Below are 23,067 nucleotides of genomic sequence, written 5' to 3'. Positions count from 1 at the left end.
AGATGGTGATTTTGCTGTACTTCTCGATTGTGACAGATCTAGTTGTACAATAAACTTTGAAAGTGCTTCAATGTTTAATGAGACTCAGTTATCTGACGTGGGACTAGGTGAAATTTTTACCAATTTAGATTTTATTGGCTGCATCTGCTGAGTTGATTTCTTGTACTTTTGTGCCCCCATTCCCTAACCTGTAGACTTAACCAAGTTGTGCGCAGGTGTCTTCGGTGCATTTAAGTGCGCTGATTTCGAGGCACTGTTGTGCGCCCAAGAGTTTGATGCACCCAATGCGCTGACACAGCGATTGTTATAGGTAATCTGGATCCCAGCGAGGAAGTGCGCCTCACTCAATTTGGATGCGAAATCTTTGGTCTTGGCGAGGACTGAGCGAATCTTCCATTTGCCAGAGACAGGGCACAAGATCCTGACCTATTTTCTCTTAGTTGAAGGATCTTTGCCACTCAGAGGTGCTGAGCTCTGGGAAACATTCTCCCACAATGCCCACAGGCCTGATCATGTTCAGGACTGAGGCACAAATAAGCAGTATTTGTGCCAGGTCACAGACATGATTTTTCCACATTGACAGAATTTAAAGTCTGACTTAGACATTTTATTGATGTTATATTTTTTTTTCCAGAGGAAAAAGTAGAGAGAATGACCCCACACGTCCGTGTAGAGCGTGGAAAAAATAAAACTGAGGGAAACACTCGATACGTGTGGGAAGGAGCCACGCTGCTGCAGAGGATCAACTTTTCGAGCTTAGAAAGAAAGCTCCAACTCATGATGACCGGATGATGTCACCCAGACATCATGGCTAAATAAACCTGCTTATCATCGGAAAATGCTGATACTAAGTAGTGTCTATTCCCTAAGTCAACATTATTTGTTTCTTAATTACGTTCCCTATAATCTGTATGAACACACTGAATTTGGATGTTATAAATAATTAAATCTCTTTCCAAATCAGAGCTCAAGGCAAGTTAGATTTAGGTAAGCCCCAAAGAGGGCTTACAATATAAGGGCCTGATTATTAAGGCTTTTCTCCCATTCTGTATCTATGGGAAAAATGCTTAGTAAATGAGGCACTAAGTTTGCAACTGAGGCAATGGAGGATTTGCCTAAGGTCACACAGAATGTCAGTGGGAGAAGTGGGATTTGAACCTTGGTTTCCTAACTCTTAGCCTGCTACGCCAACCATCAGGATTCTTTTCCACTAACTTGGCTTTTAATATATTTAAAGAATGATTCACAAAAAGATAGGCCTGAAAAAACTGAAGTGTTTTCATCTGAAATAGTTTAAAAAAAACCAAACAAACCCACCAATTACAATGGGAAATGCAACAAAATATGATTTTCCAGCTCTCTAACTCGTATAGCTGTTTGGATTCATCACTAAGTCATTATAAATAAAAACAGAACTCAAAACTGCTTCCTAAAGTGCATATTGAACATATCAGCCTTAGCATGGAGAGCTCCGGTCACAGGCATTTGAACTTAAGGTACAAGGTTTTTCTGATTTTATCAAGAAGACAAATTAGAATACTGTACCTCAAATGGAAACGTCAGCGTGAAGTAAATTGTACATTCACACGGTGATGAGCTGTTCAATGATGCATTTAAACATTTGTAGCAAGGACTCGAAGGGTCTGTTCCTGTATAGTCAATCTGTAACAGAAAGAAAGGAAAGGATACCAAACTATAAAGACCATACAGCCCATCTGGTCTGCCCATCCACATATGCTACTGAGCTTTATAGTCTCTTTGTAACCTTCAGAGTGCCTCTGTGCTTGTCTCATGTTTTCTTGAATTCTGAAACAGTCCTCGTCTCTACTACCTCCATATGGAGGCAGTTCCATGTGTCTACAACCCTTTCACATTTGACAAAATCTCATGTATTTGAGGCCCCTCTCCCACCAAGTCCAGAATTAAAAGAGACACAATTTGTTTTAAATTTTAATAATAGTTTAATAGTTTATTAAGTTTTATATTCTGACACATCGAACAAGCCTTCACATTGGTTTAACAGTATTTTATATTAAAGTAGCCGTTAAGCCCGTAACAATGGGCTACATTAAAAAAAATTTTCGGTCCATTTCCTTCCCCCTCCTCCCTTCCCCCCTCTAGTCTCCCTCCCTCTCTCCCTCCCCTCAGTCACTCCCTCCCTCCTCCCTCCCCTCAGTCACTTCCCCCCCCCTCCCAGCTCATTCACAACCCCTTCGGATGGCACAAACGGAAGATCTCCAGGGGAGGTCCCTCCCTCCCTCCCTCGCGCGCGCCGCTCTGCTCTGACCAACGTGTTAACCTGCACATGCGCAGTAGAGCTGCTCTCTACTGCGCATTTGCAGCACGTCGGTCAAGCCTCATTTATCTAATAGATACCATTGAGTATGTCTGGCCCAAGGAATATAATAGTTAGGCGCCACCACTAAAGTGGTCAGCTCCTCCTCTGCACAGAGCATTCCTTGCAGTTTTTGCTTTGTTCTTGGTGGAGATAAAAAATATAACTACAGAATAATTTATTTTCTTCAAGTGACTTCTTCAGCAGTAGTTTTACTGTGTCCATGGATAACAGAACAAACTGAGGCAAAAAGGTCCCTTTGGATCTACCATGATGCAAAGGTCTATGCTGGTGGCACAGAACACTGCTGCCCTTGAGGTGAATCCCAGTTCAAGAGATCTCTCGAGAGGTTGTAAACATCTGAGATACAGACAGATGACCAAATCCCTTTGAAAGTGAAAGTCCACTACACTAGGAAAGCCTGAAGCTTAGACTCGGGGTCCAAGTGGCAGAAGCACTCAGGAAAATCCCTGGCCAGTGCAGTGTACAAAGATTTAAAACAAAACATAATACAACAATCAACAAATTTAAATAAAAAAAATATATAAATGTAAATACAACAAATTAAAATCACATTAAAAACCTCCTAAAACAGAAATATACAATGACTGCTGTTACTACCTATGGCCTAAGGATGGAAATAACCAAGATCTCACCTTTTTCTGTAAGGTCAAATAATACCCTAGGTGTCTAGAAACAGCAAGCTGCATGCTTAATTGCCACACTCCAGGACTGATGCTGTAGCTAGGAAGGAGAGGCATGCTTGACGACAGATTCTCAAAAAGAAGAGCCACCACTGGTGTCTCTTGCTGCTGTGAGATGCTAAAAACAGAACCCAGGTATTGGCCTGGATCTGCACATCAGGCAGTGCTGACATTTCCATGGCACACCTGATCAGGTTTGAAGACACATTGGTCTGCTCTAGACCATTCCTCAAGTTTCACTAGATCCCACCTCATGTTTTTCATACCTTACAAGGTGTCTACCTCGTTGCAGATTTTGATAGCATCCACAAAAAGGCAAACGTTTCCCAATAATCTTCTGCAATGTGGCTTACGAAAGTGTTGAAAAGAACAGGTTCAAGGACTGATCCCTGGTACACCCCCTTTTTTTCCCCCAGAGTGAACTTAATTTGTCTCACGCTCAGTCAGTTTTGAGACCATTTCTAGTGCACTCCATTTATAAGCTGCCTACACGGAACTGTGTCAAAGGCATGACTGAAATCCAAGTAAACTACATCCAGCACCGTTTCTTGATCTAGCTTCCTAGTCACCCAGCCCAACAAAGGCTGGTTTTGACTGAGCTGGAAGCCCAAAGGGATCGGAGAAAACTGCAGAGTCGAAAAAGTACTCCAATTGACATGAATAAGAGCTGTTTGGCTGTAGGAACACTTACTTAGAGTTACTCCTGCCTTGGATCGGAGGATCCTTGAGGAAAACAGCAGGTGCTTTCAGAGGACAGCAAGATGTTAGTCCTCACACATGGGTGACATTGGATGGAGCCTGGTCTGGAACTTTGATCTCAAAGATCCTAGAATTTTCAAACATGCCCTCCTGAGCATCTGCAGTTATCATCCTGCCCCCTAGGCAGAGTCCCTCAGTCCAAGATATAGCACATACAAGGAGAAACCAAATCCCATGTTAGTCCCATGTGTGAGGACTAGCATTCTGCTGTCCTCTGAGAACACCTACTACAGGTAAGCAACTCTGCTTTCTCTGAGGACAAGCAGGATGATAGTCCTCACACATGGGTGATCCCCAAGCGATAAGCTGTCTGAGCAGGACAAAGTGAGAAACTGCACAGTGCTGAAAGCACCACCTCTCTTCCTTTTGCCTGCGAGGCAGCTGACCCCATAAAGGGGTCTAGGCGGGAAAAGAGTTGGGTTCTACAAGAGAAAACCATATAAAACTGAGGCACAAAACAATGCGTAGCAGAGGCGCCGAAGGCAGAGGAATGATGCAAATACCAGCAAGAAACATACTCCGTATCACAGAAAACCTTACAAGCAGGGTTTCAGATCAGTAAATCCTGACAATGACAGTAGGTTTAGAACCTCCTGGATATAGGAAAAAGTCTAGACATGTAAACAAGAGAAAGACTCTTGGACAAAGACTGCAAGACTGAAAAAAACTGGCACCTGAGAGCTCCCCCAGAAAGAAATTACAGTCCACTGGCATCTGAAGGACAGAATGCATCTGCAGAAGTGTGCCCCCATTTTTGGGAAGAAAAACCCAAGCAACGCCTGTTAGAATAATCAGTAACGACAGGATTTGTGACAGACCCTACATGCCAAAATACCAAACATATCTGACCAGCATCAAGAGTTTCATGGGGCTGAAAGGCAATCCCTGAATAGGATCGCTAGCCCAAACCCCCAAGCAGGGAGATAAGTTGGGCTTGAAGCTCACCGACCCTGCACCCTGTCAAGGGCAGGGCTATCCATCCTGCCTACAGGATACTTCAGGTGAGCAGGAAGGCACTTTGGACAACCTAGTAAAGTTAGAAAAGCTAAAGGCAGTACTGGCCAGGACTTGGCAAGAATATAAGGGAAAAGTAGTACATCTTTTCCTGCACTTTTCGTCCCCTCCCCTTGACATTCCAACTGGAAGTTAAAAGGAGCGAAGAACACAAGGAGGCAGACCGCTGGGTTGCAGGGCTAAGAACAAGCTGCTAGGTTGTATATCTCAACCCCAAGTGAATAATTCACTGCCAATTCCAGTAGGGAGTTACCCAACAGGAACAGCTGAAACTAAGAGCGAATCCCCAGGGAAGAAACCCAGAAACACTCCACGCAGAGTCAGGAAGCCGGGGTGCCGCAAGTGCAAACCCCTGTAGAACAGGCTTTCTTCACCAGCCTGGAAACCCTAAGGGTACCAGGGCAGGGTCTGTGTGACCTTGGAACAGACTGCCTACCAACCTGGCTTAGGTATTAATACCTCAGCCATGATTACATATATTTCCCCAAGGAAGCACATGAGACAGTAAATGGAACAACTGTTACATGGATCAGGACTCTCCTGTCCACAGACAGGGTTTATCCCTAAAATGGGGAAGTATAGCTTGCAAGCCACTGCAACCAAAGAACAGCACCTTTGTTGCGGGGTCCCTCATCCCCCAATTCCTTCAGCCATGGATATGGCAAGAAGAAATTCATACTTGCCAATTAGATGGACTAGAATCCTTCTCACTGAGGTAGGGTTCTGCAGGTGAGAATAACTGGCAATATTGGTCCTCCACGAAAAACACCCATTGAGCTCAGCAGGTATCAAAGGTGACCCTAGATAGGAAAAAACCCTAATCTTCACCGGGGAGCTACCCCGAAGAGGAGAAGCCTAGTACGATGGGGAGACCGAATCTGGAATGGCTCCCTCAAGAGATAGACCTGCTGTGCCTTAGGATGGCCTAAGGAGAGTGCTAACGCCCAACCAGCTCTCGGATTCCACGAGGAACAGAGAGCGACTGCCAATCATAAGCAGCGACATTCCTTCTCCGGGGGGAAAAAAAAAAAAGAGAATGAGGGATACCCATTGTAGGGGGTCAACAACCAGGTGTTGTGAGTGGGGGTCCCATATGTGTCGTCCTGGAACCCAGTTGTATCTCCCCTCCCTGAAGGGACAGGAAAGCAACGGGAAGCGGAGCCTTCCAATCCTAAAAAACCTTCCAACTCTCCAGGTGAGAGTTGGCTTACAGTCACTGATCGCTGAGGTTTAGAAGCGACCAAATCTGCCACTTGCAGCCACCCTCAGATGGGGTAGGCCACCACGGTAATCAACAGAGACCCCAGCAAAAATGGTCCAGTTGCCACCACTGCTGTCCTCTGGTCCTGGCCTATAAGGAGATGCACCAGTTCAAAAGAATCAAGGCTCCAGTTTGGCGATAAACCTGCAAGGGATGGAACCCCAGAGCCTTCCCTGCAAAAGGGATTTCTAACACAGGAGGGATCGAAAGACAGTCCTCTTCTGAGGAAGAAAACAACTCCCGACACTACCCTACTGGTATCCACTCCCCTAGGAGTTCAACCAGGAATGCAGTTCATCCAAGGCCAAAACCCCTGACGCCCAAAGGCTTCAGTGTCGGTTGATGGCCTCGAGGGCGACCAGGGTGCTTCAGTAGTGATCCCAGTGCCTCGTTGATGGTCATCAACATCATCAAGAGCGGCATCGAATGGCATCACTGGTGAACCTCGATGGCATCCAGAGCGGCCACACACGCACCTTGATGGGGTAGAGGGCATCGATGGCACACAGATACTAAACTGCGGGTACAGTATTTATTTAATAAGAAATAGTATGAGACTCTTCCAGACTGCATAGTGACTAAGGCCTGCAGAAAGAAGTAAAAAAAAGAAAAAGAAAAAGCTCTAGAAAAAAATCGCTTAGAAAAATTGAGGAGAGAGCAAAACTGAATACCCCGATACACATGGCTCCCATGAGTACACAGTTCCGTGGGGGGGGGGGGGGGGGAAGACTGAGGGACTCTGCCTATGGGGCAGGGTAATGACTACAGTTGCACATGATCAGTAGGGCATGCTTGAAAGTTCTAGAATATTTGAGATCAAAGTTCCAGACTGGGCTCCATCCGATGACTCCCATTCCTGTCCTTGGAGATTTCACAAAATCAATCTCTGTAGGCAAGTCTTTCCACAGAATCAACTTATGTGTAGTGGCCCCTCTTCTTGTTTTCAGACTGCACTTAATGGCTTTTTTCTCCAATGAATATCTCCTGAATATTTGCTTTTATGACCGTTGCTGTGTGGCTTTTCCCTCCCAACATTTTACCCTAAAGAGAGACCATAAATAATTAGGCTAAATAAAGTCCTAACAGTATATTCTAGCAGCTGCTCAGTATTAAACAGAAGCTTAAGATATAAAAGGAAAATGCATTCATATTATTATACTTACATAAACTTAAATGTTTAACATAAGATATGCCATACTGGGGCAGACTATGGGTCCATTAAGCCCAGCATCCGGCTTCCAACAGTGGCCAATCCAAGTCACAAGTACCTGGCAAGTACCCAAACATTAACAGATTCCATGCTACTAATGCTGGCAACAAGCAGTGGCTATTCCCTATAGATGAATAGCAGTTTATAGACTTCTCTTCCAGGAACTTATCCAAAGCTTATTTTTTTTACAGCCAGCTACACTAGCTGCACTGACAACGTCCTCTAGCAACAAATTCTAGATCTTAATTGTGTGTTGAGTGAAAAACAATTTTCTCTGATTTATTTTAAATGTGCTACTTGCTAACTTCATGGAGAGCCCCCTGGTACTTCTATTATCCGAAAGAGTAAATAACCATTTCACATTTACCCTTCAAGACCTTTCATGATTTTCTAGACGTCTATATTATACCCCTTAGCCGTCTTTTCTCCAAGCTGAACAGCCCTAACCTCTTTAGCCTTTCCTCATACGGGAGCCATTACATTCCCTTTATCATTTTGGTCGCCCTTCTCTGTACTTTTTCCAGTGCAACTAAATCTTTTTTGAGATGCAGCAACCAGAACTGCACACAGTATTCTAGGTGCGGTCTCACCATGGTGCAATATGGAGACATTATGACATCCTCGGTTATTTACTCTTTCGGATAGTAGAAAGACTAGGGGACACTCCATGAAGTTAGCATGGGGCACATTTAAAACTAATCGGAGAAAGTTCTTTTTTACTCAACGCACAATTAAACTCTGGAATTTGTTGCCAGAGAATGTGGTTCGTGCAGTTAGTATAGCTGTGTTTAAAAAAGGATTGGATAAGTTCTTGGAGGAGAAGTCCATTACCTGCTATTAAGTTCACTTAGAGAATAGCCACTGCCATTAGCAATGGTTACATGGAATAGACTTAGTTTTTGGGTACTTGCCAGGTTCTTATGGCCTGGATTGGCCACTGTTGGAAACAGGATGCTGGGCTTGATGGACCCTTGGTCTGACCCAGTATGGCATTTTCTTATGTTCTTATGTTCTCAGTTTTATTCACCATTCCCTTTCTAATAATTCCTAACATTCTGTTTGCTTTTTTGACCACCACAATACACTGAGCTGATGATTTCAATGTAATATCAACTAGGATGCCTAGATCTTTTTCCTGGGTGGTAAGTCCTAATATGGAACTTAACATTGTGTAACTACAGCATAGGTTATTTTTCCCTATATGCATCGCCTTGTATTTGTCCACATTACTATATTTTTCACTGCATAAGATGCACTTTTTCCCCCCAAAAGTGGGGGGAAAATGTCTGTGCGTCTTATGGAGCGAATATAAAAAAAACCCCTAAAAATCTAACTACAACGCCCACCCTCCTGACCCCCCCCAAGACCTGCCAAAAGTCCTTGGTGGTCCAGCGGGGGTCCGGGAGCGATCTCCAGCACTTGGGCCATCGGATGCCAGTATTCAAAATGGCGCCGACGGCCCTTTGCACTTACTATGTCACAGGGGCTACTGGTGCCATTGGTTGGCCCACATTTACATAACTAAAGATGTAGCTTTATGTTGTTAACCCCAATTATTTTTTATCCAAGTTCAATCTTCCTGTTTATTGTAAGACATCCTCCTGTCATGTTATTGTTTAGAATGTAAACAGACTTGATTAGTAATTCTGTCACTGGAAAATCGGTATATAAAAGTGCCAAATAAATAAATAAATTATCTGTGTGTATATTTAACGGGTCATGCTTAATCATAGGTTCTAAACAATTGACCCTTTTTAAAATTGTATTTTTGTAATTAAAATACTTTGCTTTATCTAAGGCGGCAGGCAGCACTGTAAATCACAAGTTACCAAACACAATGTCATATTCCAAGTAAGACTGCATCAGGGGTGGCCATTACAGCGATGTCGCTATTTCTATTTTTTTACACAACATGAACCGCCAGGTCATAGTTCAGACTCTAAGCCAACCCAGACATAAAGCGCCCCCCCCCCCCCCCAAGTTGCTCCTCACTATCATTGCGATATAATTTGTTCCCAGGTATAGCACTATCCCATTGCTTATCCTCTTTTCACCATGTCTCAGATGCCAATTAAATCTCTCTCATCATTCACTGCTACACACTAACTCTCCCATCTTACTTCTCAGACTTCTGGCACTGGTATACAGACAGACATTTCAAAGTGTTTTTTGGTTTGTATTAACAGCCTGCATTTCAGTTGACAGAAATAAATAATTTGGAATCTTTTAGCTCAGGGGATTCTTTACTTATAGGCACATGGACTACTTTTGTTTTTACTGGAACCTGTTGGGATGCCCTCACTCTCTTGCTTTGTTAGTATCCTTCGAAGACACCTCCCCTCTGAACCATGGGCTGCTCAACGACTGTAGGCTTTCCCCTTTGTTCTAGTTTAAAAGTTGCTCTATCTCCTTTTAGATGTTAGTGCCAGCAACAGGAGAGGGGTATAATCAGCCCTTCTGATGCAGCCAAGATGTTCCAATGTCCCTACTTTTAAAGGTCGTATACTGTAGTAGCATACACCACCTGATGACTACTACAGTTAATAAATTAATTCTAGCACTTGTAGTCGTAAATTCTTTTCCTACAACTCACACATCAAATATTCCAATGTACCATACATACTAAGAAACCTATTACTACTGAACAGTCTAATTTCTAACGAGCTGAACATATATGTAATAACTAGATATCATGGTATCGGTTCCCCAAGTACTGTATATCTCTGCAGAATTTTCCAATTATTTTGCACAATGTTAGACTCCTTATGATGAGTCATAAAATGTTTTATGTACAGAATCAGCATTCCTAGTATCTCACAGAGCCACAAAAGCATGCCTGATAATATCAGCAGCATATATTCTTGCTATTGTCAGAACCTTACTTTATAACTGCTGGGACTACAGTGTGCTCTGGTGTTGCAATCACTGCAGGCCTAGCCCTGGGCCAGGAACACTGTGTTACCATGAAGAAATTCCAGTAGCCCATGCATAGGATGCACAGAGAGGAAAGGAAGTCTTGGATACTCTGGCGGTTGAGGCCAACCATAAACGCACACAAAAAGTATATAGCACTTGACCGGAAACGAGGGAGTTGAATGAGAGAAGAGGGCAGATGAGATGGTAGAAAAAGTAGAAGGCAGAGTAATATATGAGAAGTAGTAGCAAATAGATTTAAGATAAAAAGATGGTAGCTGGAGTACTGATAAATAACAAGACCACAGACCAAATCTAGAAATGTTGTTATAATACCCACTGCAGTTACGGTATATTTCTTAGGCATCACTACCTAAGACCTAGATCTAGAATGCAAAACCAAAGTATGGAAAGCATACAGGTATGGTTCTCTGAAATGAATGGGGGATTTCTGTGATATGGTTCCCCAGCTAGTTCTTCAGCCTTATACTTGAGAACAATCCCTTTTTACCCTTACAAACTGACCTATGGGGATTCCCTAAATAAGCACTTGTAACATCTCACACAGAAGTAGTAAATTAGCCTTTCTGAATATTTTTGACTGTACCTACAGACTCTGCTGCCAATCTCCACAAGGTTGCTATCATCCAGGTCAGCCAAGATTATCGGGTTGCCCTCCACAAACTAGGGCTGAACTGTCCAGTTCTCCTTGTACCCCAGGGCCTTCAAATTACAACACCAAACCACCAACAGCATCACGTCTCAGGCTGTGGTCAAAGGAAAGCCTAAGGACAGACGGAAAGGCAGAATATACACCACAGTTTGCCCACTTTAAATCAATCCCAAAGCCAACAATGGCCAACACTTCAAGAGTTTCACATAGTAAAACTGTTTTCCAAAATAAATGTGTAGGATAAGTGATATTTTCTGCTGAAATATTAAACTGATGCAGGAATATTTCATACTCAATGTGAAGATATATAGTAAATATAGACCGGATAATGATGGCCTCAAAACCCAAACATGACTAATACAAACTGAATACTCAAAAGCTGAACAATGGTCACCTCAAATACACATCTAAAGGTTAAATGGATTGAATAAATATACATCTGGAGACAGACCGAATAATCTCAAGTAATACAGTACCTTTATATTCCTTAAATTCTTGCACAAAACTATACAAACAGAAAAGAAACCAATGGAATAAAAAAACATACCAACAGAAGAAACCAAGAGAAGAAAAAGCAAGAAAACAGAAGAGAAGCCAACACAAGCAGCAGATCCAGCAGAACACACAAAAGAGAAGCCAAAAGTAAAATGTCAAACAGTAAGAATCAGGGACTAGAATCAACAGCAGTAAAGAATTCCTGCTTGTTAAAGCCACCAGCACTGAAGGAAAAGAAACCAGATGATTCCTACACAAAGCTCATCACAGTGAAACCACAAACAAATTTCTGCAATCAGTAAGAAATGCTAAAAATCCATTCATCAATGTAAAAAAACAGCACTCTTCTGCATATTTCCCCTAAAAGATTCCAAAAGTTATCTGAGTGATACTAAATAGTCCTAAATTGTAATATAAAACAGTGTCAGTTATTGTTGCAGCAAAATTTCTAATGGAGCATTTACTCATTGTGACATGGTGATAACTAAAGCCAGAAGAATGCTGGGCTGCATAGAAAGAATAACCAGGAAGAAAAAGGAGGTAGTGATGCCCTTGTACAGGTTCTTGGTGAAGCCTCACCTGGAGAACTGTGTTTAGTTCTGGAGCCCATTACTCAAAAAGGATAGCGATAGGATGGAGATGGGCCAAAGTTGGGTGACCAAAATAGTATGAAGTCAGTATAGGAAGACTTATAAGGAGAAGCTGAATGATCTGAATATGTATTCCTTTGAAGAGAGAAAGTGCAGGGGGGATATGATACAGACCTTCAGATACCTGAAAGGTTTTAATGATGTACGAACTTCAAACCTTTCTGATGGAAAGGAAAACTCCAAGGGAGACGACTCAGAACCAATGTCAGGAAATATTTCTTCACAGAGAGGGTGATAGATGCCTGGAATGCCCTTCCAGCAGAGGTGGTGAAGATGAAAACAAAGAATTCAAAGGGGCATAGGATAAAGATTGTGGATCCCTAAAGGCTAGAGGATGGAAAGAAAAAAAATGGATGCATGAGACTGACTTATTGGTGCGGCGGCTACTACCCTTAACCAAAAAGCCTTGATGCTTTTGTTGCAACTGCAACATTGCTCTTTGCTTCAATGGCAGGGGGAAAAGGGACTTGGATTTAGACAACCACTAACGAGGGCCTCGACTTTATGGTCCGGGAAACTGATAAGCATGGTGCTAACCCTGCACAGAGTAGCAGTCACAGAATTAATACCCTTAACAAATAACTGTTCTCCACTTTGACAACAGAGGAAGGAGGGGGTGGGAGAAGAATTGGATTCAGACAACAACCAATACAGGCCCTGACTTTTACGGTCTGGGGTACTGATATGCAGACATAGGTGAAAATGCCCAGGACTGCTTCTACAGCCAAGTCCATAAGCAAAGCACGTCAAGCAGCACTGACGGAATTTTCAAGAAAGCTCATCACCCAGTAAAAATGTTGCGAGCAGTAAAATTTTATGGGTAACCATAAGGCTTGAGGATAACTGCATGGATCAGCAGCTGCTACTCTTAAGAGAAACATGGGGGTAACCTGAATGGCGTAGCAGATTCTACCATAGGAAGCTTGCTGGGCAGACCGGATGGACCATTTGGTCCCTTTCTGCCATCATTGTTATCTTATATAAAGTACTAATTTAAAAAACAAAACTAACCTGTTCTTTAGATTACTCTGCTACCATCTGGGTGTAGCACACATATATTGCATTTAACTTTTACAGTTATGCAAGGAAATGTAATTAAATGACACCAGATGCTAGAAGTCAGACAGTCAAGTTGCTTTAATTCTTAAAATTCTACACAATCTTTTTCTTCAAGAGTTAATTGCTTGAAGATAGAATGGAAAACAAATTCAGTAATGACATTCTAAGGTAGCAAAATGTAAATCAAAAGTTACTAACACTGGAATGTAGAAGGCATGTGATCAAGTACACATGTGAAACGTGACTTTTACAGGAGTACACACCCTATAGTAATTAATAGTGCTTCATTATATTTCATTCTGACACTTTATATCTATTTTCCTTTGCAGGAGGTATGGTCCAGTGGTTACAACACACAATTTTGTATGACTCAGGAGAAGTCCTGGTATTCAAATTCAATTCTCACCTACCAATTACTGTCTGATCTTAAGCCATGATTTAATTTCTTCTAGCCATATCCTCACCTTTCTGTTTCAAATAGTCCATATCAATGTCAACACACTTAGTTACATGATGTTAGGTTCCATATTAGGAGCTACCACCCAGGAAAAAGATCAAGGCATAATAGTGGATAATACTTTGAAATCATAGGCTATGTGCTGCAGCAGTCAAAAAAGCAAACAATGTTAGAACCAAAAAGTTACCAACAAGGACTCTGACCTCAGTGGTCAGAGTAACAGATAAGTATGAGAAAAATAAGTACAAAAGCTTGCTGGGCAGACTGGATAGGCCATTTGGTCTTCTTCTGCCGTCATTTCTATGTTTATGTTTCTATGTTAGGAATTATTAGGAAGGGAATGGTTAATAGAACGGAAACTGTCATAATGCCTCTGTATCGCTCCATGGTGAGACCGCACCGTACAATTCTGGTCGCCGCATCTCAAAAAAGATATAGGTGCGATGGAGAAGGTACAGAGAAGGGCAACCAAAATGATAAAGGGGATGGAACAGCTCCCCTATGAGGAAAGGCTGAAGAGGTTAGGGCTGTTCAGCTTGGAGAAGAGACGGCTGAGGGGGGATATGATAGAGGTCTTTAAAATCATGAAAGGTTTTGAATGAGTAGATGTGAATCGGTTATTTACACTTTCAGATAACAGAAGGGCTAGGGAGCATTCTATGAAGTTAGCAAGTAGCACATTCAAGACTAATCAGAGAAAAAATTTTTTCACTCATCGCACAGTTAAGCTCTGGAATTTCTTGCCAGAGGATGTGGTTAGTGCAATTAGTGTAGCTGGGTTTAAAAAAGGTTTGGATAAGTTTTTGGAGGAGAAGTCCATTAACTGCTAATTAATCAAGTTGACTTAGGGAGTAGCCACTGCTATTACTAGCATCAGTAGCATGGGATAGACTTAGTTTTTGGGTTCTTGCCAGGTTCTTGTGGCCTGGATTGGCCTCTGTTGGAAACAGGATGCTGGGCTTGATGGACCCTTGGTCTGATCCAATATGGCATATTCTTATGTTCATATGAATAACTTCTGAAGTCTCTCTAAACTAGAATAATTATTTTAAGTAGACACAAACTACATAACCCTTTAGTACCTTTACTTTACGATGCTCTTAAGCCTCTACAGTTCAATTTGTCACTCCTTGCCTCAGCTTTATTAGAAGCTGACTCTTCAATAACAGGCTCTCTCTAAATCTAACCAAACCTGAAGCACTCACCAGTGTCTCCCACCGTTTTCTATTCCTTCCTCATTTCAATTTGACCATAATACTATCTCACTATCCCCAACTGTCTGTAACCTCGATGTTATCATCGACCCCAAAATATCCATGAATCCTCAGTTTAAGGCTGTTGTCAAAAGTTCATTTTTCAAATTAAAAATGCTGTGATGCCCAACACCCTTACTGGATCCATCAAATTTCCATACAGTTGTCAAAAGCCTTAATTTTTCCCACCACAAAATACACCGAGGCCTCTTCAAATGATCCAAAATTCTGCCATCCATTTGTTGGCAAGGACTCCTATTTGGGACCACATTTCTCCCATCCTCAAGGATTTGCATTGACTACCTATATGTTGGTGTATGCAATATAAAAGTAACCACTATCATACACAATCTCCTATACAGAATTTCCTCCCCATGGCTTAGTTCCACCCTATGCATCTACACACCAATCCGGATGCGTCATTCATCAAATCAATTTCTACTTGACATTCTGTCATCTAAGATGGTTCACCTATCCACAACAAGGGAGCGGTCATTCTCTTATTTATGGCCCCACCCTATGGAATTCTCTCCCATTAACACATCTCAAGCAAGATACAAAAACATTCAGGAAACTTCCTAAAAAACTCATTTGTTTTCTGAAGCATGCCAGGGATTTGATCCTTTAAGTTTCTTTCAACCCAAAAGATGATTTTTACCTTATTTCATCACGCAAGGTTATATGTTCATCTAATTTTTGCATCCCACCCTGGACTGTTCTGGAGGGATGTGTAATAAATAATTTTAAATAAAATAGATTAAATCACTGACCATTACAAAAAATGAGGAAGTCTGCATAAGGCTTATAAAGATACTGCAGTACACAAATGAAGTCAAACAAAATCACTCTGAAATCTATACAGTTAACTAAAAATGCTGCAGCAGAAAAACCTCACAACACTAAAGTCTGTCACTAAATGACTTCATTGGCTTTTAAGTCAAAAAACCAAAACCATAAGCATACTACATCACCAGCAGAGACCGGTTTCAAATCTGAAAAGGATCTGCAGCAAATGAGCAGATCAATCTGCCCCAAGTACCACTCTGGTTTCAGGTATCAGTCCTTTGATTATCACCAGATCTTTATGATCTACATGCCAAATTGCTACTGTCTGTATGCCAGAGTTGTCATGTTCCCTTCAGTTCAGACCTACGGACTGGTTAGAAAGGTGAAAATCTGGTTAGCAAGCTAGTAAAATGTCTTCATTAAAAATCCAATCGTCGTGAAGTAAATTTTGAACCCCTGGAACTAAGAAATTTTAAGGTTTACTGGAATCATAAAACTACTACATAATTCTAAACTCTTATTAGTAAGGCAGAATAATTATTTTTGGATTTCTAAAAGATCTTTCTAAATAATGCTCAAGTAATTCAAGTACAATAAATTCCTGCCCCACAGAGCTAAAACTAAATGGGTACCTGAGACAATGGAAGATAAAGTAACCTGATCAATGTCACAAGGAGAGACAGTTGAACCCTGATTTCCCTGGTTCTATGTTCACTGTTCGAACCATTAAGTTACTCGTTCCAGATAATTACAGTCCTGTCAGGGGAATTAAAATTGAGCCTGCAGCATGCCAGAACTAACACTAAATCACCCAAAGATGGCTATGTTTTGACCAGAAACTATGACTTAGACTTTTAGATCATGAAAAAAGTATCATAAATAATGATAGCTTGGGGGGGGGTCACGTGATGTGGTGGGCTCAGTAAGATGCACTGCGCAGAGCTCCAGGTGCCGCCTCCTTCATTTGAGCCTTTTCCCCTATTTTACCTTGAGTTTCGTTCTCTTTTGAGGTCTGCCGCTGGAAGACGTGGTGCGGTTTCCGCTGGTGAGGTTTGAGAGCGACTTGCTGCTGCTGGCATGGTGTTTCATTTGACGAAACGCGAAAAAGACAAAATGAAGCCCACGTCTCCTAAAATGGCCGACAGCATGGGAGCCACGTCGGCAGAGGACCTAGATACAGTGAGGGTGACCAAGCTTACAAAGGCTGTTGTGAAGGCTTTATATGATTGCTTTTCTCACATTTCCACACAAATAGAGGAATTAAAATCCTCACTATCAGAGTTGGGACAGCGGCTTGAGCACACTGAAGGAAGAATCTCCAGCGTGGACGATGACATGCTGCAACTAGAGAAGCGGGTCCACAGCCTAGAAAAGGAAATGGCAGAAAAGACGGAGAAGCTGGATGACTTTAAAAACCAGGCACGTAGGAAAAATCTTCGTTTTTGTCGGTATTGTGGAGGATGACATCCATTGATCTGGCAAAACTGCTAGAAGACTGGTTGCTCCTGGAGCTGAGCTTTCCTGATCTACAAGGAAACATGATTTTTGAGAGGGTACATAGAGCCTATGGTGACAGGTAGAACCAGGCCCAGAATTGTGATTGCTAAACTCTCCCACTTCTCATATAAAGGTATGATCCTTCGTGGTTTTTGTTTTTTTTTTACCAGAAGAAGCAATTACATTACAAGGATCAAAAAGTGCTCATCTTCCAAGATTTTTCCAATCGAGTGATAGTGTGACGCAGGTTATTCTCTTCGGTCTGGTTCCAGCTTGGTACCCTGCTCAGCTTCGCATTTGGCATCAAGGTAAAAGACATGATTTCTGTGTCGCCGAGGAAGCACAGTAGTTTTGTGAATCAGCTGAAGAGTGTAGAAACATGAGGCTTATGATCTTCAGTTACACTCCATTATTACCTGCAAGGAAGCCTCAGCTGACTTGTTCAATACTTTTTGAAGTGCTATGAGAAGTCTGCGTTTTGATTTGTTACTGCTGGAAATGCCTGTTTGGGGCTCATTCCAATCAATTTCATCTTTTCCTGTTTTATTTTTATATTTTGCAGTACTTTGCTTTGGACAAAATATACCCTCAACTCGGCTGGCTTCTCTTGAGGAGCATCTTAGCCCAGATGCAAAGATTAATTTTCAGAGGTTCCATTCAGTAAATGTTAGATATTATTGATTTCTCTATTTTACTTATATTGTGGATCTCCCAGCTGAAGAGATTTGGGTTACTTTTGTGCCTATACCTCTGTGGATTTTTTTTTTTTTTACTTTGTAAAGGTTCACAAAGTTTCTTGATGTTTGCCTGACCCCTGGCAATGTACCCGCTGACTGTGGCTATAATGCTTTTGTAAATATGTTCTTCTGCTTTCTCCTTGTTGTGTTCTTTTGGAGGTGGGGGTTGAAGGAGGAGGCGGCACCCTGACATGTTTGATTGACCTCTTGCCTCTGGTTAGGCGATGTTTGCGAATTTGTTTGCTGTGGGAGGAGGAGGATGGGGGGGAGGGGCGGGGGTTTAGGGGCTTATTTACAAAGAAGTTCTTGGATATCTACCCGGTTTCTTTTTATTTGGGATGTATACTGTACTCTGAATGTTCAATATGGGTGGTATGTGAGTGTTCACTTTTCCAATTTCTGGTCTCTTTTGGAAGATAATTTTGCTTCTAGTCCTATATTTTCCTTTTTACAATGGGGGGGGGGGGGGTCACATAAGTTCATTACTTGGAAGGGTGCCAGCCTAGGTACACCTGTGAAACGAGAGAAGGTACTTTCCCAGTTAAATAGATTGAAAAGCCATATTGCATTCTTACAAGAAACTCACATGACAGACCCAGAACATGCTAAGCTTAGAAAGCGGTGGGTGTCATAGGATTTTGCGGCACGCGGGACGCCTAAGAAATGTGGTGTGGCTATTTTAATTAATCGCAATGGTGTTTTTCAACTTTCACAATCTTGCATTGATCCTCAAGGCGGATACATTGCTATTATGGTTCACTTTTTGGGAAACAGATTAGGATGGCTTCTATTTATGCTCCTAATCGCTATGAACACAGGATTTTTAAAAATTTTTTTTTACCAAACTTGTAACAGTGCTGGACTCAATGGGGTCGGCCCCTTTACTGTTGGAAGGTGACTAACTGTAGAGTGAATGGAGATCTAGCTAGGCGGTCAAACACTCCCTTTTCAGTTACGGGTGTCTATAAAGGCAGTCCTTTTCTTTGTGACCAGTTACATCTTTTAGATTCCTGGCATATTTTACACCCAGGGGAACTGGGGTTCACCCATATAGCCAGGGCTTATGACACTAAGACAGAAGAGATTTCCTGTTAGTTTCAGCGGCGTACTTTTCCTATTTGAGTTCCTAGGATATTGGTCCGATAATGACTTCTGATCATGGGACAGTTTCTTGTGAGTTGACCAATATAACTTCTTTCTTGGGGAGGGCAGATTGGAAGATGTCCATATGGTAGGTCCAAGACAAGGAATTTGAGAAATTCTTAGCTAACAAATGGGAAGATTATATGACCAATAATAAACTTCACTTTTTTGGGAGACAGCTAAGGCAGTCTTGCAGGGAGATACCATTAGTTATATGATAAAACAGAAAAAGGAGCTTGATGGTGATATATTCTCTCTTACAAAAAAGCTTCAATCTCTTCAACACCAGGTGACCACTGACCCTTCTTAACAGACCAAGCGGGAGTTCTGGGCAACCTCCAAACTGCTAAATGATAAATTACAACAAACGGCTACTTCTTCCCTTTCCAATCTTCGGCACAAGTTTTTCTTATATGGCAACAAACCTGGAAGAATGATGGAGAATTAGTGCGGGCCAAACATTCCTCTTCTTTTGTTACTCATATGAAGGACTTCGGAGGCACTTCAGTTAGTTCTTCCCAAGAGTTTAACAAAGCATTTGGGAATTACTATCAAACTTTGTACTCAGCCGAAAATAGTAATATAGCCAATATGGAAAAATTTTTGGAACTAGTTCTCTTTCCTAAATTGTCTCCTGCTCATGTGGAGTCCTTGAACAAGCCCATATACATTCAGGAAGTCCAACAAGTTATTAAGGAACTTCTTCTGAAGAAATCCCCTGGCCCAGACGGCTTCACAGCTCAATTTTATAAAATTCTTAATGTAATAGCAGCTATGGCCATCAAGATGTTATTTGATACCATGGTACAAGTGGGACGGATGCCTGATTCCCTTAAGAGTGCTAATATTGTTTTATCGAAACCTGGGAAAGATCCCTCACTGGTCACTTACTATTGCCCTATTTCCCTCCTAAATTTGATCAAACTTCATGCTAAATTGATTGCCAATAGACTTAAGAGGATTTTGCCTACTCTTATCTCTAAAGGGCAAGCAGGATTTGTACATGGACGGCAGGTGGTTTTAAATTCCAGAAGGGTTCTCACATTTTTGTAAAAATAGCAAAGATTAGGTGTTATGGATCCTGTCTTAATAAGCTTTGACACGGAAAGAGGGCGTACCTAATTCTCCCTTTTCTCAAAGCAGATGATATACTCCTGAGCCCAGGGCAGCATATGTCCCAAATGCTGGAATTGTTTACCCTTTTTGGGAGTTTTTCTAGCTTATGACTCAACCTAGAAAAATCAGAGGTGTTAGACCTTTCAGGTAATTTACACTCAGTATGGCAAAATTCCCCCTTAAAATGAGCTAAGGATAAGCTCAAATATTTGGGATTACATATCCACAGAGACCCTAATATGTGGTACTCACTGAATATTGCTAGCCTTATTTCCAGGTTTCAGAAGACCTGTGAACAATGGATGCATTTCCCTGTTTCATGTATGGGTCGTATTGCACTCCTAAAGATGATGCTCCTTCCTAAATTATTTATTTCTACAAATGCTCCAAATTCTCCTATCACGGAAGAATATATTATTGAACATATCTCGAATTTGGCTGAGATTTGTTTGGAAAAGAAAGCAGCCCTGGATGTCTTGTACTAAACTAATCATAACAAAAGAAGACGGTGGTGGTGGGGGCCTTCCCCAACCTTCAAATTTACATTGTCACCTGTAACCTGTGGCAGGTAGGGGACTGGCTGGGTAATGTTTGGTTGTATACAGATTTAGAAAAAGCATTAGTTGTTCCTCTTCCTCCAACTTCTATTCTTCATGCACCCTGGAATTCTCTTCCCTCATATTTGCTTAAAGCGCTATGGATTAGAGCTGCTTGGAAGTCTTTACGGACCCATTTGTCTTTACCCTGGGAGAAATCGTTCTGTCTTTTAGAGGTAATCTGTGCTTTCCACCTGGGGATATCCTGGCCAATTATAGGGAACTTGAAGGGAAGCGGAAAGTATTGATTTGACCAATAAGAGTTCATTCACTTTCTTACTGTATCTCTCATTTGGGATTTCAATCACACCATTTTCTCACTTACTTACAAATTCGTAGTTACATCATGTCAAATTTTCAATTACAAACCATCCAATATATTTCTGTGGCTTTTCAATGGTTCTATTTAGCCTGCTCTAGTAAGAAACATACCTTGTCGGAATTGTTTGTTCCAATCTTACGGACTTTTGCTTTCTTTGGCGCAAGCCTAGGTTATGAAATTAAGAATCACTGTAGGGGAAGATGACCTGTTTGTATGTGTTCATTCACCATATCGTGCTTCTGAAAGAGTAATGTTTAGGAAGCTACAATTTCAAATTCAGAATAGGATGATATACCGGTATTCTCCTGACCGAGCCTTCCGGGCATGGATTGCAGAACATAAGTGTCTTAAATGTGGACATAGGTCTGCGACTTTGAGTCATGGCCTGTGGGAATGTCCTCTTATTCAGGGGTCCTGGAGGGATATCCTTCACTCTACTGGTCAATGGTGGGATACGTCTAGAGCAAGTTCAGCTGAACTTTCCTTACTGGGCCTGCCTCCAGAAAATGGGTGTTTAGGGACAATGGTAACATATATATATATAGAGAGAGAGAGATCAAAAATACTGGCAATGTGTTAAATTTAATCTGTGCTTTTGCTATAACACACAAAAAAACCCAAAAATCTTTGGGGAAGAAAGCACTATTACTTATACAATAACCATGCAAAAATTGTTGTTTATCCTAAAATAATCATGTTTTATTGAAAATACAATGAAATATTAATTTTCCAATTTGCACATAAAACCAATGTCACTCCTTAAATAATTACTTAGTTTCAACATAGTAACAATTAGTACTAAACATATGTTAAACCCAACTAGTGATGACCCTCAACTCTATTCTATTTCTTGCCTCACTCTTTCCCTTAATTCCCTTTGTAACCCAAGCATATTAGTATTATAGTTGGTCTTCTATAATGGAAAACACCACTCTGTTCTTGTAATTTTGATTTTTAAATCTCCATGGGCATGGTTCTAAATCCCTTAATTGTGGTGTCTTCCATTTATATAGTCTTATCTTCTATCCCAACAAGGACCTTGTTTCGCCAACCTGGCTTCTTCAGGGGATTTAACTTCAAGAGACCAGACATCAAAGGGAAAAATATTTTTTCACCTCACGATTCTGAACAAAAAGGAGTGGATCAGAAAAAGCGCACTCGATTCACTGTGGCCATACGGCTCCCATTATTGTTTATAAACACAAAGTTCCTGATTCAAGTGTGCACCTCTCTATATCACCAGAAACCGCCCTTCACATGTATCACCGTATATGTTTCTCTCCGGAACTGCCGAGCCCCCTGAAATGTTACCTTGTTTCAAAGTTGAAATCCTCAATCTTCAAATTAATAACCGGATCCAAAAAGACAACTATTGCTTTTCTCTTCATGCTGTCACGAACAACTCGGGATGAACATTTTTATTCGTGTCTAATTCAAAAAATATCCCGGCTGTCCTGTGCCATATAAAGGTTTATATGAATACTTTATTGTCCTTATGGCGATTCGGCGTCTCCCAACAAGTGCAAGTGACAACAGACGTAAGATCAGAAGGCAAAGTTAAAATAAAAGGAGACCAAATTGTAATGAAATGTTGCAGATAGGAAATAAGGTTTTAGCTTAATAGACTGAGATTCCAAATATAGCAGATTAACCAATTTTCTATACCAAAGGTTCCCAATAGGAGGATATATATATATGAGTTGAATGTTTGTAATTCTGAAATATGATCAACATGAGTCTGTAATACTGTTTGCACCAAGATCTGCACTATGGTAACAATGAAACACGCAGAGAATCCATAGTTACAAAAAAGCAAAGGGGAAGACAGAGGTCAATTGAAATCTTTGGCATTACACTAGGATGCAAAATGGGCAGACCAGATGGGTCTTAAGGTCCTTATAATCAGTCATATTCTATGTCTCTATTCCAACTCTCTCCTAGAACGCCTCTGCCAATAAACTGATCAAATAAATTCTTCCACTGTAAAAATAAAGGATGAAAATGCAAGCTCAAGTTAATATTCTATCATAAGCATCAATTCACAGAAAATCTTGCCATTATGGTATAAGTTCTGGCATGGGGACCAG

General features: G+C 41.3%; 1 protein-coding gene across 1 annotated transcript in view; it reads right to left on the bottom strand.

The window, feature by feature from the left end:
• Positions 1 to 23,067, bottom strand: part of TMEM30A (transmembrane protein 30A) — an 80,635-nt gene that overhangs the window by 55,427 nt on the left and 2,141 nt on the right. The window contains exon 2 of the mRNA XM_029595610.1: positions 1,546 to 1,662. Within this exon, the coding sequence (XP_029451470.1) occupies positions 1,546 to 1,662 (117 nt within the window). The remainder of the gene's footprint in view (positions 1 to 1,545; positions 1,663 to 23,067) is intronic.

Source organism: Rhinatrema bivittatum, chromosome 3, assembly GCF_901001135.1.
Source record: "Rhinatrema bivittatum chromosome 3, aRhiBiv1.1, whole genome shotgun sequence".
NCBI lineage: Eukaryota > Metazoa > Chordata > Amphibia > Gymnophiona > Rhinatrematidae > Rhinatrema > Rhinatrema bivittatum.
This window is presented reverse-complemented; position numbering and strand designations above follow the sequence as displayed.